The sequence below is a fragment of the Pelecanus crispus genome, chromosome 6 (assembly GCF_030463565.1).
Source record: "Pelecanus crispus isolate bPelCri1 chromosome 6, bPelCri1.pri, whole genome shotgun sequence".
Taxonomy (NCBI): Eukaryota; Metazoa; Chordata; class Aves; order Pelecaniformes; family Pelecanidae; genus Pelecanus; species Pelecanus crispus.
The window spans coordinates 28,404,482-28,420,182 of NC_134648.1; the positions used below are offsets into that span (position 1 = coordinate 28,404,482).

General features: G+C 41.7%; 1 protein-coding gene across 1 annotated transcript; it reads left to right on the forward strand.

Annotated features, from left to right (window-relative positions):
* The first annotated feature begins 659 nt into the window (after positions 1-659).
* On the forward strand, positions 660-15,168 carry LOC104029671 (astacin-like metalloendopeptidase). Its single transcript, XM_075712452.1, has 13 exons — positions 660-728; positions 961-985; positions 3,285-3,301; positions 4,011-4,035; positions 4,989-5,060; positions 6,079-6,213; positions 6,876-6,993; positions 7,785-7,963; positions 8,090-8,174; positions 8,565-8,692; positions 9,733-9,848; positions 10,280-10,505; positions 15,029-15,168. The coding sequence occupies exons 1-13, from the start codon at positions 660-662 to the stop codon at positions 15,166-15,168; spliced, it is 1,335 nt and encodes a 444-aa protein (XP_075568567.1).
* Positions 15,169-15,701: the final 533 nt, after the last annotated feature.

Sequence of the window (15,701 nt, forward strand, 5' to 3'; positions counted from 1 at the left end):
GGGCACTTACAACTGTCAGATTGCCAGAAATTATGGAACACAGTAAATGTTCCTGATGTTATGAAACATCAGGAAACACAGAGGAGGAAACAAGCATTCTACTTACAGATCCATAAGCTGAGAAGATGAAGGATATCTTCTCAGGGAAGACACAGACATGACATCACTGAGTAGAGATGTGTTATATGTTCCAAAGTAACAAAATACTGTCATGGCCACCTGTGCTTTCTGTAACATAAAGAAAAATTATACCTACCATCCCAATAATACAGTACTCTGTAAAGTTATCCAGGAACAAGGGCTTCTTAGGTGGTATCAGTCAAACTGAACACTTATGGAAAGATCCTCCAAGAAACAGAGGAAGCACAGGGCAACACAAGCATGGGGCTGATCCAGCTCCAGAGGGCGACATGAATGACAGTGTGAAGACAAGGGATGCTATAGATCACAGTGACAGCAATAGCACAGCACCGGGAGATGCCCAGAGGCTAAACTGGCTGTTGAGGCTGCAAAAGAAGTTTGCTTCCTGCTAGGATCCCCATTGGCTGCTGCAGTTTTTTTCAGCCCTCGCAGAGCAGGCTCTGCTGGTATATCTAGCGGCAGCGCTCCTGAACCAGCAGAGATAAGGACACGCGCTGGTGGTCTGTCAGGACTGGAGAATGAATCTGAAGATGTTCCTAGTCTTCACCGCATTTCTGCTTCATGCTACCCTGGGCTTCCCTATTCAGGTGAGAGCAGTTCCATGCAACCGTGCACTGTCTTCTAATTGACCTGTTCTTCCTGGAGTGAAGCTGTGGAGACCCATTTTGATAAATTTCCTGCAAGAAAAATATTAGTAATATAATAATATATAAAGCCAATCCAATAATTTAGTTCCTCCCTTTGGCCTGATTTTGATGCTATTTTTGCTGCATTTATGAGCTATGGAAGAATAATACCTTTTACCTGTTGGTTTTGCAGGAGAGCTATGGAAACAGCACAACAAGTAAGTAGGATTTATACTGTATTTTAAAGACAACTGATAATTCTTGACTGTGCGTCACACACTTTGTTGGTGTGTGAGCGACTTGGCTTTTAGAGCATGTGAAAGCACTGACTCTTAGGCCTTTGAATAAGGCCATGTTTCCTAATTTGTTACTGGGCTGAGCGCAGATGTGTTTTCACACAGATGTGCTTTCAGACAGATGTGCTTTACACATGCTTTTGGGATATGGTTTCTCAGGTTAATTTAGATGTGCTTTCACATGCTGGAAAATAAAATTTTAATAAGACCTTTTGATCCCTGTTCATTACGTTGAGTGTTACAAAAATTGCTACTCATTTGCCTCCTTGCCTACCTTGGTGCAGCAGTAAGAGATGTCAGGCATCAGAAAAAATTTTGCTTTGTGCTGGGATAGAAAACAAATACTACAGGCTTATCAGAACAGTTTATGTCAATTCACAAAATAGAAGGAGGTCATTGCAGATCTCCAGAGAAGGTCAATGGAAATAAATCTTTAGGTAGACTTTAACTATGGCAAGAAACTGCCAGGTCAGGAGTCATGTGTTGTGAGAGGAAGAGGCCTTGGAAAAATTGGCTTGACATAGTCAGAGCAAGTAAGTGGCTGATGAAAACTGACCAGTTCTTCTTTTGAGCTGTCATTTGTGGCATGGAAGCAAAGCGACGTTGTAAAATTACTGCTCATATATTTGGAGCCAGCCAAGGGACATGCTTGCTGGAGTTCAAAGTAATCAGTTACTGGGACTCAAAGCTGCAGGGTTACTGGGACAAATGGATACAATGAGTTTTAATTTACCATTGTTACTGCTTTTTGTGCCTTCTGAGACACCTTTCAGTATTTCCAGTGCAGGGGAAATGTGAACTGTATCATTTTGAATGCTGTATCACACCAGGTGTTAATTTGATGAAGGACATGGCAGATGCCTTCCATGATGTCTCATTTGCGTTTTAAAAAGGGGTTGCAGACTTTATGTGTGTAAGAATCTGGAGCCTAATTTCCACTGACTTTGACTAGTCAATTACTCTAGTGTCTCTTGGGTGTATGAATTCTGAATCCAGTCAACCTATCTCAGAAAAGTGCTTCCCTGCAGAATTTTTTAGATGCCATGAATCTCTCTGATGTAGCTGGTAGGAACTGGCTGAACTTTTCTATAATAAACCACCACCATTACAGTGGACTTCCATTGCCATGCAACCCAAGTAACAGTCTGGAAAGACAGACTGAAGCCTTTTCAGCTCAATAAAAGCAATACTGTTGCAGGTTCTAGATTCTGAATAGGAGTAAGTCCCCTCAGTACATTTGGGCAATAACCACTGTGAAAGGGGAAAGGTGCTGCAAGGTGTGACAGAGCTTGGCACATCTGTTGAAAAACATGGTCAAAAAGATAAGCAACATGGATAGGCTTAGAAATAAGAACCATTTATGTAAGTGTTCTCTGTGTCAGTGTTGGATAGAAAAAAAAATAATGGCTTTATGTTTTGACAAGGAAGAATGTAATTATTGGCAAACTGGAGGAGATTGACAGAAAGGCTTGCGGCATATCCATCATACTTAAGAACAGGTCAAACAAACTGTGGTCTGGAATAACATAGGCTGTTTCTGCCCTAGGGAAAGCAGACAAACTGGATGACCTCTGGAGGTCCTTGCAATTTCTAAACTTTTATGGTATTATAACAATAAAGTTTCTGCTCAGAAATTTATATATCAGATCAGATTTTCACTTCCGTGTTTGTATCTAGAAACTGACATTTGGTAGAAATCAAAAGACATCACACTAGAAAGGCACCTCAGGACTCAGAATGGTCCCAGGCTGCTGTCAGGTACATGCTGAAGCCGAGTTTATTTGCCCCATGCTAAATTACAGCCTTCATCCCATTTTATAACTTTACTCTTTGACACTGTGAAACCAGAGAGGATTGTTGAGCTGGTTAGCCTGCACCTGTTGCAGTGAAATCTAGGGACAAAGCATATTTTTCTCCCTAGTTTCCTTCGTCATTTTCCACACTGAAGCTGATAAAATGCTTTGCTGATTCTTAGATGGCAAATGACCAGGATTCTGTCCCTCCTCATGACGTGCTAGGAATTTTCATAGCTGTTTGTCTAAACATCTGTTTAATTTCTGTACCTATGCATCAGTTGGTGCACCCCACTCCCCTCCAAGCAAAGGGACCTGCCAAAGGCATTCCCATGGCTGAGGAGGCCCTTGCTATTGAACACTGTGAAGTTGCATTCAGAATCTAATTTGTGCCTTTTTCTTGTCTTTTTCTTCCTTGCTTTTTGCAGCAACAGAACCTACTGAGGTAAGGACAGCTAAATCAGCTCTTTTGATCACTTTGGGGTTCAGCATTGTGGAAAGTAAGGTCAAGACGCAAGTACTCCAACTGTATGTCCCTCTGTGCAGGAAAGTCTTCTCAGATCAACAGTGTAACAGAGTGAGCAGTTTCCATCCCTATTCCATTTACTGCTCCACAACGCCCAGATATAGCCCACATCGCAGGAAACTTTCGTTTTCTCTGAGGTCAGAGAGAAAACTCAAACTCGCTTTTTATTTATGCAAGACAAGGGAATTATAGCAATCTGTTTTGCTACAGACATGAACCCCACAGATGGGTACCATCCCCACAGTTCCCTAGAAGCAGTATGTACCACAGCCTTTCACTGCTGTGATACTGGGAGGATTTCATAGGCAATTTCCTCAACCTTGCACTGCTACTAGCAGGAACATAAATGGAAGATCTGAAATTTACTGCACACTTCAGATTGGGTTTGCAGAGTGTCCTGTGCTGATTCCCTTTATGATATCCATATTTGCCAAGATATCAAAGAAAAATATCTACCAGACCATGGTGCTTCTTTGCACATGGCAAAGTATATAAAAGCTCAAGTCTGCACTGATGAAAGATACTTTCACTGGTAGCCTGGACACTTTTGATCCTTTGCATGTTATAGTATTTAATATTTATGTTATAATACAAAACGTGAGGTAATACTAATGCATCATTCTTGCAGGTTACGACACAAGAGGATACATACGGTATGTATTATTCCATGTAAATGTAACTATTTGGTAGGATATACTGATTGTTAGCTACCCAATTACTCCAGAAAATAACACATGCTTAACACAAATTAATCTTAATAAGAAATTTTAAATTAATGCACTCAACATAATATTTCATGCAAAGCAGAGTCTCTTGGTTTTGGCCCATTTCTTGGCCTTGCTAAAAACCTCAGCTGTTACTTTTGCTAAAAATAGCTCTGCTTATATAATGTCCAACTTAAGTCACTTGCAAAGGTTACAGGAAGTGCAGAGGCCATGTGCTTGTGCTTTTTATTGGTGTCAAGACTTATTGCATAATGCTTAGGGTTGGCTGATTCTGCTTGTAAGGCTTAGGAGTCCCTGATGCTGGGCTTAGCTGGGGACATCAGTCCGACCCATAGAATAGGAATGCAGTTCCAATTTCATTGGTTTCAAGGGTTTTTCAAGAGGTTAGAATGTCCAGCAGCAAGCAGCAGGACTGCTCTCCATCCTTTTTTGCTCCTGGTGTCTTATGTTGGGGGTCTGAGTGTGAACTGTGCATGTAGGAGGAGAAAAACGTGCTGTCTGAGTGCACAGAGGGAGCCATACAGCCAGCTGGCCACTTAAGCAGGATGATACAGACTTACAAGAGCCAGAGGTCCAGGCCTTAAAATGTGATGGCTGGGGTGGGCGGAAAGAGAGAGAGGGAAAGATTGAAAGAGAATGGCTTTTGGGACTGGATTAATGCCAAAATAACCACAGCTGGGAGGTTCACAGGATTGTGTCACTGAGCAAATATCTACATGACTGAACACCATGCCAGTCCCTAAATAGGCTCTGTAAGTTTTACATGCATCACTGTAATCAGGACCTGATCTAAGTGAGCTCCTAGAAACTCATCAGGTTAAAAATCAGGATTCATATTTTCCCTGGAAATGTGAAAGTGACACTTTTGTGTTTCTGTGCAGAATCTCCATTGCCTGAAGAGACTGACTCTGAGGATGAAGTTATTTTTAACAGAATTCTGAAAGTTAACAAAGGTAATGCCACCAAAGCCAAATTATAATGGGTCTCTCTTTGTTGCTTTTTGGGGGTGACGTGGGAGGTACAATATCTTATCGCAATCTGTGCAAATATTTTTCCCATCTTATGCACCATCATGTAAGAGATGCCCAGAGACAGGCCACTGGGACTACTTTGTGGTCTGCTGAAGCCCCATGGCATCTCAAACCTGTAGTGTCAATACTGAAGATGACACCAGGTGTAGAGGCAACTGAACTATCCAGGCAGCTTCTTCAGCTTTAGCTCTCAACATCTTCCTCATTCTTTGGACATAAAAAGAGAACTTGGCTATTTGGTTGCTTTATTATTTAACGGTATTTTTCTTGAATGCAAGCATTGCTTGCATTCAGTCATCATATGGCTTTGTAGTACAGACTCCTAGAGAAGCTATGGTCAGTTCCATACTCCCTGCTCCAGACTTCCTGTTCCTTGAGTCTTCCAAACATTCTCTGTTCTACCAGTTTGTCTTTCTCACATTTTCCCCTTCAGCTCTCATTCAAGAAGCTTTACTACTGTCTGTAGAAATGGACACCAAACATTCCTACAATTTTCTCTAGACAACAATCACTTCTCTTTTTGGTTTGCTTGCCCTCTTGGGTTTCCTTATTGGCACCTCCTGCCTTTGTCCAGCACCCTTCCTGGGCAGATATTTGACGCCATTCATTCAATGTCGCATGATGGATGACAAAACAGTACCAAAGTACAGCATCCCTCTCACTATTGCAACTGCTTTCAGTCATTCTCTGTCTTGCGTCAACTCCATCCAACAGAGTTGGAGCTTCCAACTTCTTCTCTTAGCTAAGGACACAGCAGCAAAGGTAGGGAAGCAGATAATGTCCATCTAGCCCAATATTCCATTTCTCATGCTAGCCAGGAGCAGAAGCTTAGAAAAATAGAAAAGGAGGATGAGTAGAGAGTGACACTTTTCCAAGTGTGCTTAGCAAGCGTCCAGCAATCTATGGCTCAGATACTTCCACACTTTCTCTCTTACCACAGACAGCTCTCAGTACTTGCAAGAAGGTGACATAGTTCCACGAAGGAGTCGCAGTGCCATCAATTGTCGCAATTGCAATTGGCCCCAGTCCAGAGACGGGATTGTTCGTGTTCCCTATGTCTTGGATCCTACTTATGGTGGGTGTAAATTTCAATTTTTTTTTTTTTTTTAAATTGATTTTATCCAATAAGCTTCAGGTAGAAAACTACTTCTAGTGGCTACACAAACAGTTGATTAAATTGATTCTAAGGATTTACTTGTGCTGTGCAAGCACAGATGAACTGTAAATTACAAAGACCTGAACAGGAAAAAGAAAAGAGATCAAATTTCCTTGAGAAGTTTGCATCCATAACGTTTAGAGTCTGGTCTCTTGGAGGCAAGAATGATCATCCCCTTTAACGGTACCTGCCAGAATACCTGCCTTTATAAGGTTCATGCCTATTGCAGTGTGGTTTCAATGGCCTACTTTTCATTAGCAAAATAGCTCCTCATAGCTGTCTCCAAGTGTCCAATCAGAAGATACATCAACAATCACCACTATAATTTAAAACAAATAGTTGAGAAAAAAAGGCTCCCACCTGAATACATTTGGACAAATATCTGGATAAAGAGGATCTTGTGCCAAGCTATTACAAGCTATTAATATTGTAAATGAAATTAATTACTGAGCAAAAAGCAAGAAGGATCCTAGGCTAATGTTTCTGTCCCTCATTTACCCTGTTTTTGAGCACATGTGAGATTTTAATGGCACCTGCCTTTGTCCTTGTGTGACCCCCAAAAGTAATCCTTTCTTCTCCAGAGGAGAGCCACATAAAGGGGATTCATGATGCCATGGCAGAATTTGAAACACTGACTTGTATTAATTTTGTGAAGCGCAAGACAGAACGTGACTATCTCAGCATTAGATCTGCCGATGGGTAAGTTGAATGATAAATGAACAAGCTATTTCTACATTGTTTTTCAATTCTTCACTACACTTACTCTGTGTGACCTTAGAGAGGAGAGAGGAATGTATTTAGGGAAGAAACTTTATGTTTTATCACAGTGCCAAGGTATCCTCTTTGGATACCTTGCTAGTGCGAGGACTCAGCAGTTACATCAGGGACTCACCAGTGACACTGAAGTAATGCAGATCATGGGAAAGCACCATTAAGGTGGAAAGAATATCTAAGCTCAAGTTTTCTGTGTGATATAATGCATACTTGAGCACAATGTATAACAGTTTACTGTAGGTCTTATTTGCACAGGCAAAGCCAATTTCAACTTACGAAATAAACAGTTCTCTGAATCACGCAGTTGGCTGTCAAGGTCAGAAGTAGAGCCTATGAGAGAATTGTTCAACACCCATTAGCTTGAAAGTGCTATTTGTCTTAGCTCCAGCTCTGATACAGTGTTCAGTATTTTGGAAAAAAAAAAAAAAATGTTATTTCTAGGGAGTTAAAGTCACTGTGTACAGAAAGTCAGAATGCAGGAGCCTCCTTGCTAATGAAGGTCTTCCAGGAAGCTTTAGCAATGATTATACTGTTTGCTGTTTTCTACGCCATGATCAGTTTTGCCCTTCTGTAGACTCTGACTATCACAGTGGACAGGAAGGAATCCTTCCACTCCCACAAGACATATGTGAAGCAATGTTCTCTGTACTGTCCCTTTGCCTGCCTGACAATAAAAATCCCATAAGCCTTCTGTTGGTGTTCAATGCCTCTCTCAGCTGCTGGTCCAACTATGGGAAAGTAGGAGGTGGACAGACTGTCTCTGTGATGAAAGCAGGCTGCATGTGGAAAGGAATAATCCAACATGAACTGGACCATGCTCTGGGCTTTTTGCATGAACATTCTCGAAGTGACAGGGATAAGCATGTAAAGATCATGTGGGAGTACATCAGTCCGTGTAAGTACCTTTGAACTCCTCAATGTAGAAAGTGGTGTAGATACATCTCACTGTTCCCAGTTCTTCCTTCTTCCCTGAAGGGAGTAGCTAAGAAGCATACTCTAAGTACAATATTGTATATTACAGCTGACAGACCAGACTTCAAGAAATTTGAAAACTCCAATAACCTGGGTCTTCCATATGATTATTCCTCAGTAATGCACTATGGCCCGTAAGTAGCAGCATGACATTGCTTTTGTTGGAACTCAAATCTTACATTAGAATTAGTTTCTATAATAACTCTCTCCTAACTACCAGTTTCCCCATTTCCCATTCTGAGAAAAACAGTGAGTCAGTTCAGACAAGCCACTCCCTAATATTAGTTCATTATCCTTTAGCTTTCCATTAAGGAGCCATTCACAGCTGAGCTTGGGAGCAAAGGAGGGCACCTTGAGATTGACTTTGCTTACTGATGGACATCTTAATCAAACCTATTTGACCAGCACTGTTAGTCACAAAAACAACTTGTGTACAATTCTTGTTCTCCCTCCAAAGCATGCCATTAAATCCTAAAAGAAGTAATTGTACTTAAAGAACATAATTTTTCATGGTTTTTTTGCAGATACACATTCACTAATACCACTGGGAAAGCAACTATTGTACCAATTCCTGATGGATCAGTACATATTGGACAGAGGCAGGGACTGAGCAACTTGGATGTGGCCAAAATCAACAAACTTTACAATTGCAGTAAGTATCTCAAAGCCATCCATCCTTTCATCTTCTACTCAGATCCTTCACAGAGATGTTTGGGCACACTGCAGAGACAGCAGTTTCTCGTCAAAGACTGTGAGACTATTCTCTTAAATTCATGGTACCCATTAGGGTTACTCTGGAAGAGAATGCAAAGGTGACGCTGGAGTCACATTGTGACTAGTGAGAAAATGCTTTCTGTTTCCAAATTAAATCAAACACATTCGCTATTGGCATAAGTGGCTGCTCTGTAACTGGCCTAACTGCATACCACCTTGTATGCTTCACTGGAGTAGTTTGGTTTCTTACACCTCAGGAGACAACTGTAAAACCCACGAAGAGCCAGACATCTCTGTTCCTCATTCCAGTTTGTATTTAAGACCTGAGCCACACCAAAACAGTTGTAGGGTCCTCTGAACTGGAACAGTTTCATGATGCCTTGTGCAGTTTTCATATGTTTAAGCTGGCATTCTAAATTTGTATGTGTTTTTAACTCTTTAATTTTAACCTCTGCTAGAAGAAATTTTCTCATACAATCAGAGAAATTTGTCCAGTCAAAGGGAAAAAACGTGATGAATGAAGTATTACCCCTTGCACAGAGGAAAGCCCAAGTCATCCTCCTAAGCTTAGAATTTAAGCATTGCAGACATATCATATCTGCACTTGACTATTCCAACATCACTTGACTTCCCCATCACAGTGGAAAACAATGTCATCAATTGAAACGTCTCACACTCTTTATAGAGGTGAGAAAGAATTGGTGAGAAAGAGATCCCTTGTTAAACTACAGAGCTAATCAATAAAAGCTAATGCTTTTTCCAAGCACTACTTTACTTTCCATTTTGATGCAGATACTTATGCATTATGTGAAAATTAGGACAACGTGATTCTTCATTTTAATCAAGACATACTAATATTCTGAGGTAATGCTGGCAGATCAGAAAATCAAGACCAGTCCATTCTGAAGAGATTGTAATCGTAAATGAGTGGAAGCTTCTGCAAGCTTGGTGCTGAAGCAAACATTGTTTCTTTCTCAGGTCGCTGTAGCACTATTCTGGATGCAGCATCTGGGTCACTGAGATCTGCCAACCACCCAAGAAATTACTCAGATAACACCAATTGTGTCTGGCTCATCCGAACCCGATCCAGAAAGGTAATCACAGGTTAATAGTGGTCTTGGAATATGGCTGAACTGACTTCTTTTTATGTTAAGCATTTTGCGTTTTGTCTGCATACCAGTTGCCAGATAAAATCTTTTCTATAAGAGAGATTTCAGACTAGCGACTACTTCTTCTTCATGTCCTTAAGCCAGGTCTAGGCAAAGACAACTGCAGAGTTGTGATTTTGAAAAACCTCCGTACATTGGGCTTCAGGTTTGCAAAATCAAGACAAAGCATTTTGAGCATGGGAGCATTTAGGCCTATTAGATCTGAACCCTGCAACTTCAGGGGATGAGAGGCAAGGCTGGGTAAGCAGTTCCAGTTTGGGCTTGGCTACAGCTTAGATTCTGTCTGTTTTCAAGGACACTCCATGAAAGAAGTCACATACATGTATAGTAACGGCTGGTTTTCTCTTCCCTTCCAGATTTCCCTGCATTTTCAAGCCTTTGAGCTGCAGACAACCAGAGGCTGTCAGGGTGATTATGTTAAAGTTTATGATGGATCCAGCAAGTCTTCTGCAGTTCTAATGGACAAGACCTGTGGATCAAAGATACCCAATGACGTGGTTGCTTCTAGTAATCTTATGCTCATAGAGTTCATCACAGATGGTGCTAACACAGCTTCTGGTTTCCAAGCCACCTTTACTTCTGGTAGGTCTGAGAACAAGGAGAATGGCAAAGAAAAACGATCTGTGTCAAATCAACCATCCTCTTCACAAAGGAGAAACATAGTTTGAGGAACTGCTCTCTACAAGAGCCATCACTTCCTACCTTGCTTTTGATATAATGGATTAGTCGTACACTGATCCCTTTTATTCATTCAGGCAGATGGGGCCATGCTCAGGACAGGTGGTGTTAGCCAGGTGATTCACTGTTTGCCTTGCATTTCAGACATATGCCATTCCAAAGCATGTGCCATTAAGGGTAATATCAATTTAATGTTAGCTAGCGTTACTAGCACAGTAGAAAGAGAATAAATCATAACGCAGTATTTAAATATATTGCTCCTCTGAAAAAGATGCAGTTTTTAATCATACAGTTCAGAGGGTGAGACAGATCTATGGTGAACCAGGTCACGCAGGCCCATGGCAAGAAGAGATGCAGTATTTCCATGGTCAGGATCCCTGGAATGTATGTACCTAAAACACATTTTCTTCAGTCCCATTTAAGAACAAAGGCCACAACTATACAATTAAGTTACCACAGGCTTCCAAGTTATCATGTATCAGCTGGAATAAAGAAATGCCTGCGTATATGTCTGTAGCCTGTAGCAACTGTACAGTAATGTAGCTTGCCTTCGTTAGTATGAAAGAAAGCTCAGCTATGTCATATGACCTTGTATTTGCCATAGGATAAGAACAAGCACACAGAGTTTGCATAAATCCACTGAAATGCAGTAACTTAACTGCATACCCAAACCAAAAGAGCAATTTTGCATTGTCTCTATGTAGTATCTATTTCTGTCCATTGTAGCTATGGAAGGAAAGAAGAATAAGAAAACTCCCCATGCCACTTTGATGTGTCAACAACTATAAAACAATCCTAGTTGTCAGAAAAAATGTGATTTTACATTTACATATTTTAGAGATACTACAGTTTGTTCAGAGAGCTCTAAAAGCTAATTACTCTCTCATTTCACCTACAGTAAGGATCCAAAGAAAACCTGGCATCCACAACTGACTTAATAAAGAAGAACCTATTCTGTGAATATTGAAATTATGTGTTTCCTACTTTGCTCCTATCCTGGCTTGGATCAGTATGAAATTTAATTCTATTAAGAATCGAAGTTTTCATCTTCCTCAGAAAGTTTATTCCCCAAGCCATATAAATGTATGAATTCTATACATCCGATGTGCTCCTCCTTTTGTCTGCACAGTTAAGTTATTGCCTCTTTCTATTTAAAAATTGAATAAAAAGCTTCATAAAAAAAAGCTTCCATTTCTATTTTCCAGTACTCCCTTCCAGCCATACACACTATCAGTGTGGTCTTACTTCTTAGCCCCCTTTACTCAGCCACAGGGATAGCTCTTAAGTATACCACTGACATCATCATAGGTTTAGTTAGTTGGCTGAAGAGACCAGCTCCAAACTTTACAAATTCATTTTATGCTCTTCAGTCTTGTGCATGAAAAAGTCTTAGATACAGACTCTTTTCCCAGCCTAACATTCAAGCTTCCAAAAATGACACCTCCCTTAACAATCCTGTTATATCCTTAAATTGCAAGAAAGACGGAAAAGACAAAACTGTTGCCAGTAACGGACTGGTACTTCCTATTGTAATTTTGCTTGTACAGTTCTGGTAGGCTGGGGACTGCTAAGGGTGTGCTTGTTTATCCACAAGCCATTTTTAGTCCACAGATATGGTTAAGCCTATCACAGGATAAGAGGTGGACTAGATTATGCTGCCAGAGTTCATGCACATCTTCAGTTCTTCAGGGAAGAAATTTCTCATCAGGCAAGAAGCTAAATTCTCCTTGCCTGATCTTATAAGGAGAACAGAGAGCTGTAAGAGTGGTGGAGCTCCTGGAGAGGTCATTTCACAGCCTTTGCCTGCAATTGCACTTTTAGAATGACATCCTCTTGACCAGGACAAGCCTGTAACAGATCTGAGAACAAAATAGGCTGCTATTTTACTCTTGCAGCATAGGCAGATAGGTAAACATATGACTAACCTGGATATTCAGTACTTGTATGTTTAGGTCCAAAAAAAGCAAGTACTTCTGTTCTTACTCTGTAACACTAGGAACCTTGGAATTTTTCTCATAGAAGTACATTACTAGAAAAGAACAGTGGAAAATTAATTTGAATCTCAGAGTAGAATTTATACATCAAATAACAAATTATTAATTTATTTTCTTTTGTTAAAGGAGGCACCAAAAAGACTTAATTTGCAAGAATTTGCTCAAAGCCCTGTCTGTATTTATACTATTTGATGAAGAATCAGTTGCTCCCTGATGGTAGAGAAACTTTAATTCCATTGAAAATTGCTTCTTTATCCACAGTGGCTGTGCAAATGCCTCTGAACACAGCAATTTTGAATCTGCTTTAGAAGAGACAGTCCTTCAGTTCTTCAGACACTGCAAGACTGGTTCAGCTTCTGATATGTTGTTCTAGTTACTCTCAGCAGTCAAGTGTTGCTATCAACACATCATAAAAGGGGTAGTCCTTTTGAAATATTGTTAAAAATGCAGTTCTAGAGAAAAAATATTTGACAGTTGTGATTCCTGAGCCCCTACAAAACAAAATGGAGGAAATAATACCGCAAAGCCAGAATCTACTGATGGATCGGTGAGGATGAACATCCTAGCCCTTTTTTCTGGAGAGGAATTTCGGGTGGGATTAAGGTATTCCTCAGGGTCATGAAAAGGCAGTTTCAGGTGATTTAGGTTCTTACACTTGAAGGAGGGATAATGATTTCAGTAGATGAGCTTTGTGGAAAAAAGCTCTGAAATACTGTTGGCAATGACTGAGAATGTAATAAAGCTGTGATCATCTGTGTATTGCTAAAATAATTAAGAGGTTTTCTTTTTAAGGGAAATTAAAGTAAACTGTGTTGAGAAAAAACAAACCTAGTGGATGTTAAGAACCTGCGCTTTCCCCTTCTAATTCCAAGAGGAGCCACTTCCCTGACAAGAGGCAGCCAGCAGAGTCCAGGCCCTCGTGCGGCTGGTCTGATCCCTGTTGCCCAGGGCAGGGGTAAAGCGGGTTACAAAGACTGAGCCAAGGTTCAACCTGAGCATGTAACTACTCACTTGCCCCACAGCGACTCCACAGATACCAGCAACTCCAGATGTTGTGAGCAGCCCATTGATTCCACCTAGCCTGGGTTCCTGGCCATCAACTGGAGTGAACAGGGACAGCAGTACTAGGCAGCCTGTCTGTCTTTGTCTGGAAACACTTTCTAGCCTAAGGAGTTTCACATCCCCTTGCTGTGACCATAAATATTCCCCACGCCAATTTCAACCTGAGCGTAGAAGCCACCCTATTCAGAGGGATCATATCTCCACCTACTGCCCTACAGCACAACTGTAACTTTGCTCTCATGTGGGTGGGAGTTTCTCTCCAGCTCTAGGGACATGCACTAGGCTACAGACAGGGCAGCAGGTCTACTGGTGAATGTCTCAGCCTAGGAATGGCTTCATGAGGCTACTACTGAGTGGGTCCAGTTGTGGTTCCAAGCACTCATTGTCAGGCACACACACACACGGCCATGTCTGCATCCTCTTCCTCATCTTTGATTAATTCCAGAAGAAACATCAGATAATGCAGCAACATCATCTTCAGAGAAACCATCTTGCTGGACAAAATGCCTGCTGGGCAAGGGAGTACTTCAGCAGGGAGAGCAGCATCATAAATCACAGCTGGGATTGTCCCAGACCCATATCTAGGTGTGTGCACTGTCTCCTCTGGGACAGTAGTGGGCATCTTCCCCAAACAGTCCTAGTCCTGAAGCTATTTCAGCAGGACAGAGCACCAGGCATATTGTGAGTCTCCCCTGCAGGTTTCTATTTCTGGGGTGCTGCCCCAGAGGGGTGAAGCTGGGACTTCTGTTTCTGATGCTTCTGATGGGTCAAATCCACTTTGGGCATATGGAAACCTTCAGAGATACAAAGCCTCCCAGGGATGTGGCAGAACATCTCTTTTAGGACACCAGCTCTTCCCCCAGACTACATCCATAGCAATCAAGCCAAGCCATTCCTTGTGGAGAGATTCTTAACAGAAATACAAAGATTGGCAGGAATGCTGTAGGGATGGAAATGTGCACGTGTGACAGAGCACTGGAAGAAGCAGCCGAACAAGGGTTACAAGAACAGCCTGTATTGATAACAAGGGACATCATTCCCACGACACTGCTCCCATGACAGTGCACCCAGGAGGATCATGGAGGAATGCACTGTTTATGGCATGACCACAGGGTCTATACTCCATTCAGGCAACAGCACAGGCGACTTGTCAATGGGAGATCCTGCACTCACATGCCAGCAAGTTTGCAGCTACTAAATGTGCCGTTCCTTTTTCCTGTTACCCTAGCAGGAAAACAGGCATATCCTTCCAGCAGTGACAAACAGGTTGTTTGAATACGAGAGCCTCTTCTATGGGGAGGCACAAGGCTGTAATTCCCACGCGTATTTCAGCGGTGATTCCCCCTCATGGTCTGAACTCTTCTTCGCTAGGCACTATCCAGACATGGTACAATTATACTGTCACCTTGAACTTCAGGCGCTGCATTGGGGTCTTTATGTTCAGAGTCCTGAAGCACATGCAGACTGCTTGGACTGTGCACCATCCTGCCACACTGCCACGCTGGCAGTGACAACCCAGTGTGGGTTCCCTTACCTACACCCTCTACTTCTTTCTCTCCTGGAGCTCTTTGACCACCCCACTGCCCGTCCTTGTTCAGCCCCCATGCCCCCTCCCACCAAGCGCACCATGGGGTCTCCATAGAGGGGGGAAATGCATGCAGAGAGGTTCTGGCTCCTGTGTGCTACACACAGGAAGCACAGACACCTATACAAATTCAGGTAGTGGAGCTAATGCCCCAAGGGAGCACACAGACACAGGTGCGGCTGGCCAAGATGATCTTGAGTTAAGACACTGTGCTTGAAGGGGGAGACTGAAATACTGCTTTGCAGAAATGTAGTGCAGTGCTCTATACCTTTGCATCAATATGCAGACTATGTCTATTAAAAAAAAAAATAGTTCTGTATCGTAGATGAAATGCTAACCTTTCAATAAACCTTTTAAACCTAACTGAACTCAAAAAGAACAAACACTATTCTAGATCTATCTAACTGCCCAAGGGATAAAAAAATTCTGTAAACAGCTCTGATATGGAGCACTAAATAA

Bases quoted from the DNA above. Each gene is read 5' to 3' on its own strand.
- LOC104029671 (XM_075712452.1), top strand. From the start codon at position 660: ATGAATCTGAAGATGTTCCTAGTCTTCACCGCATTTCTGCTTCATGCT. The intron at 7,964-8,089 runs GTAAGTACCTTT...TGTATATTACAG, and splicing joins GTGGGAGTACATCAGTCCGT to CTGACAGACCAGACTTCAAG. The intron at 8,175-8,564 runs GTAAGTAGCAGC...GTTTTTTTGCAG, and splicing joins TCAGTAATGCACTATGGCCC to ATACACATTCACTAATACCA.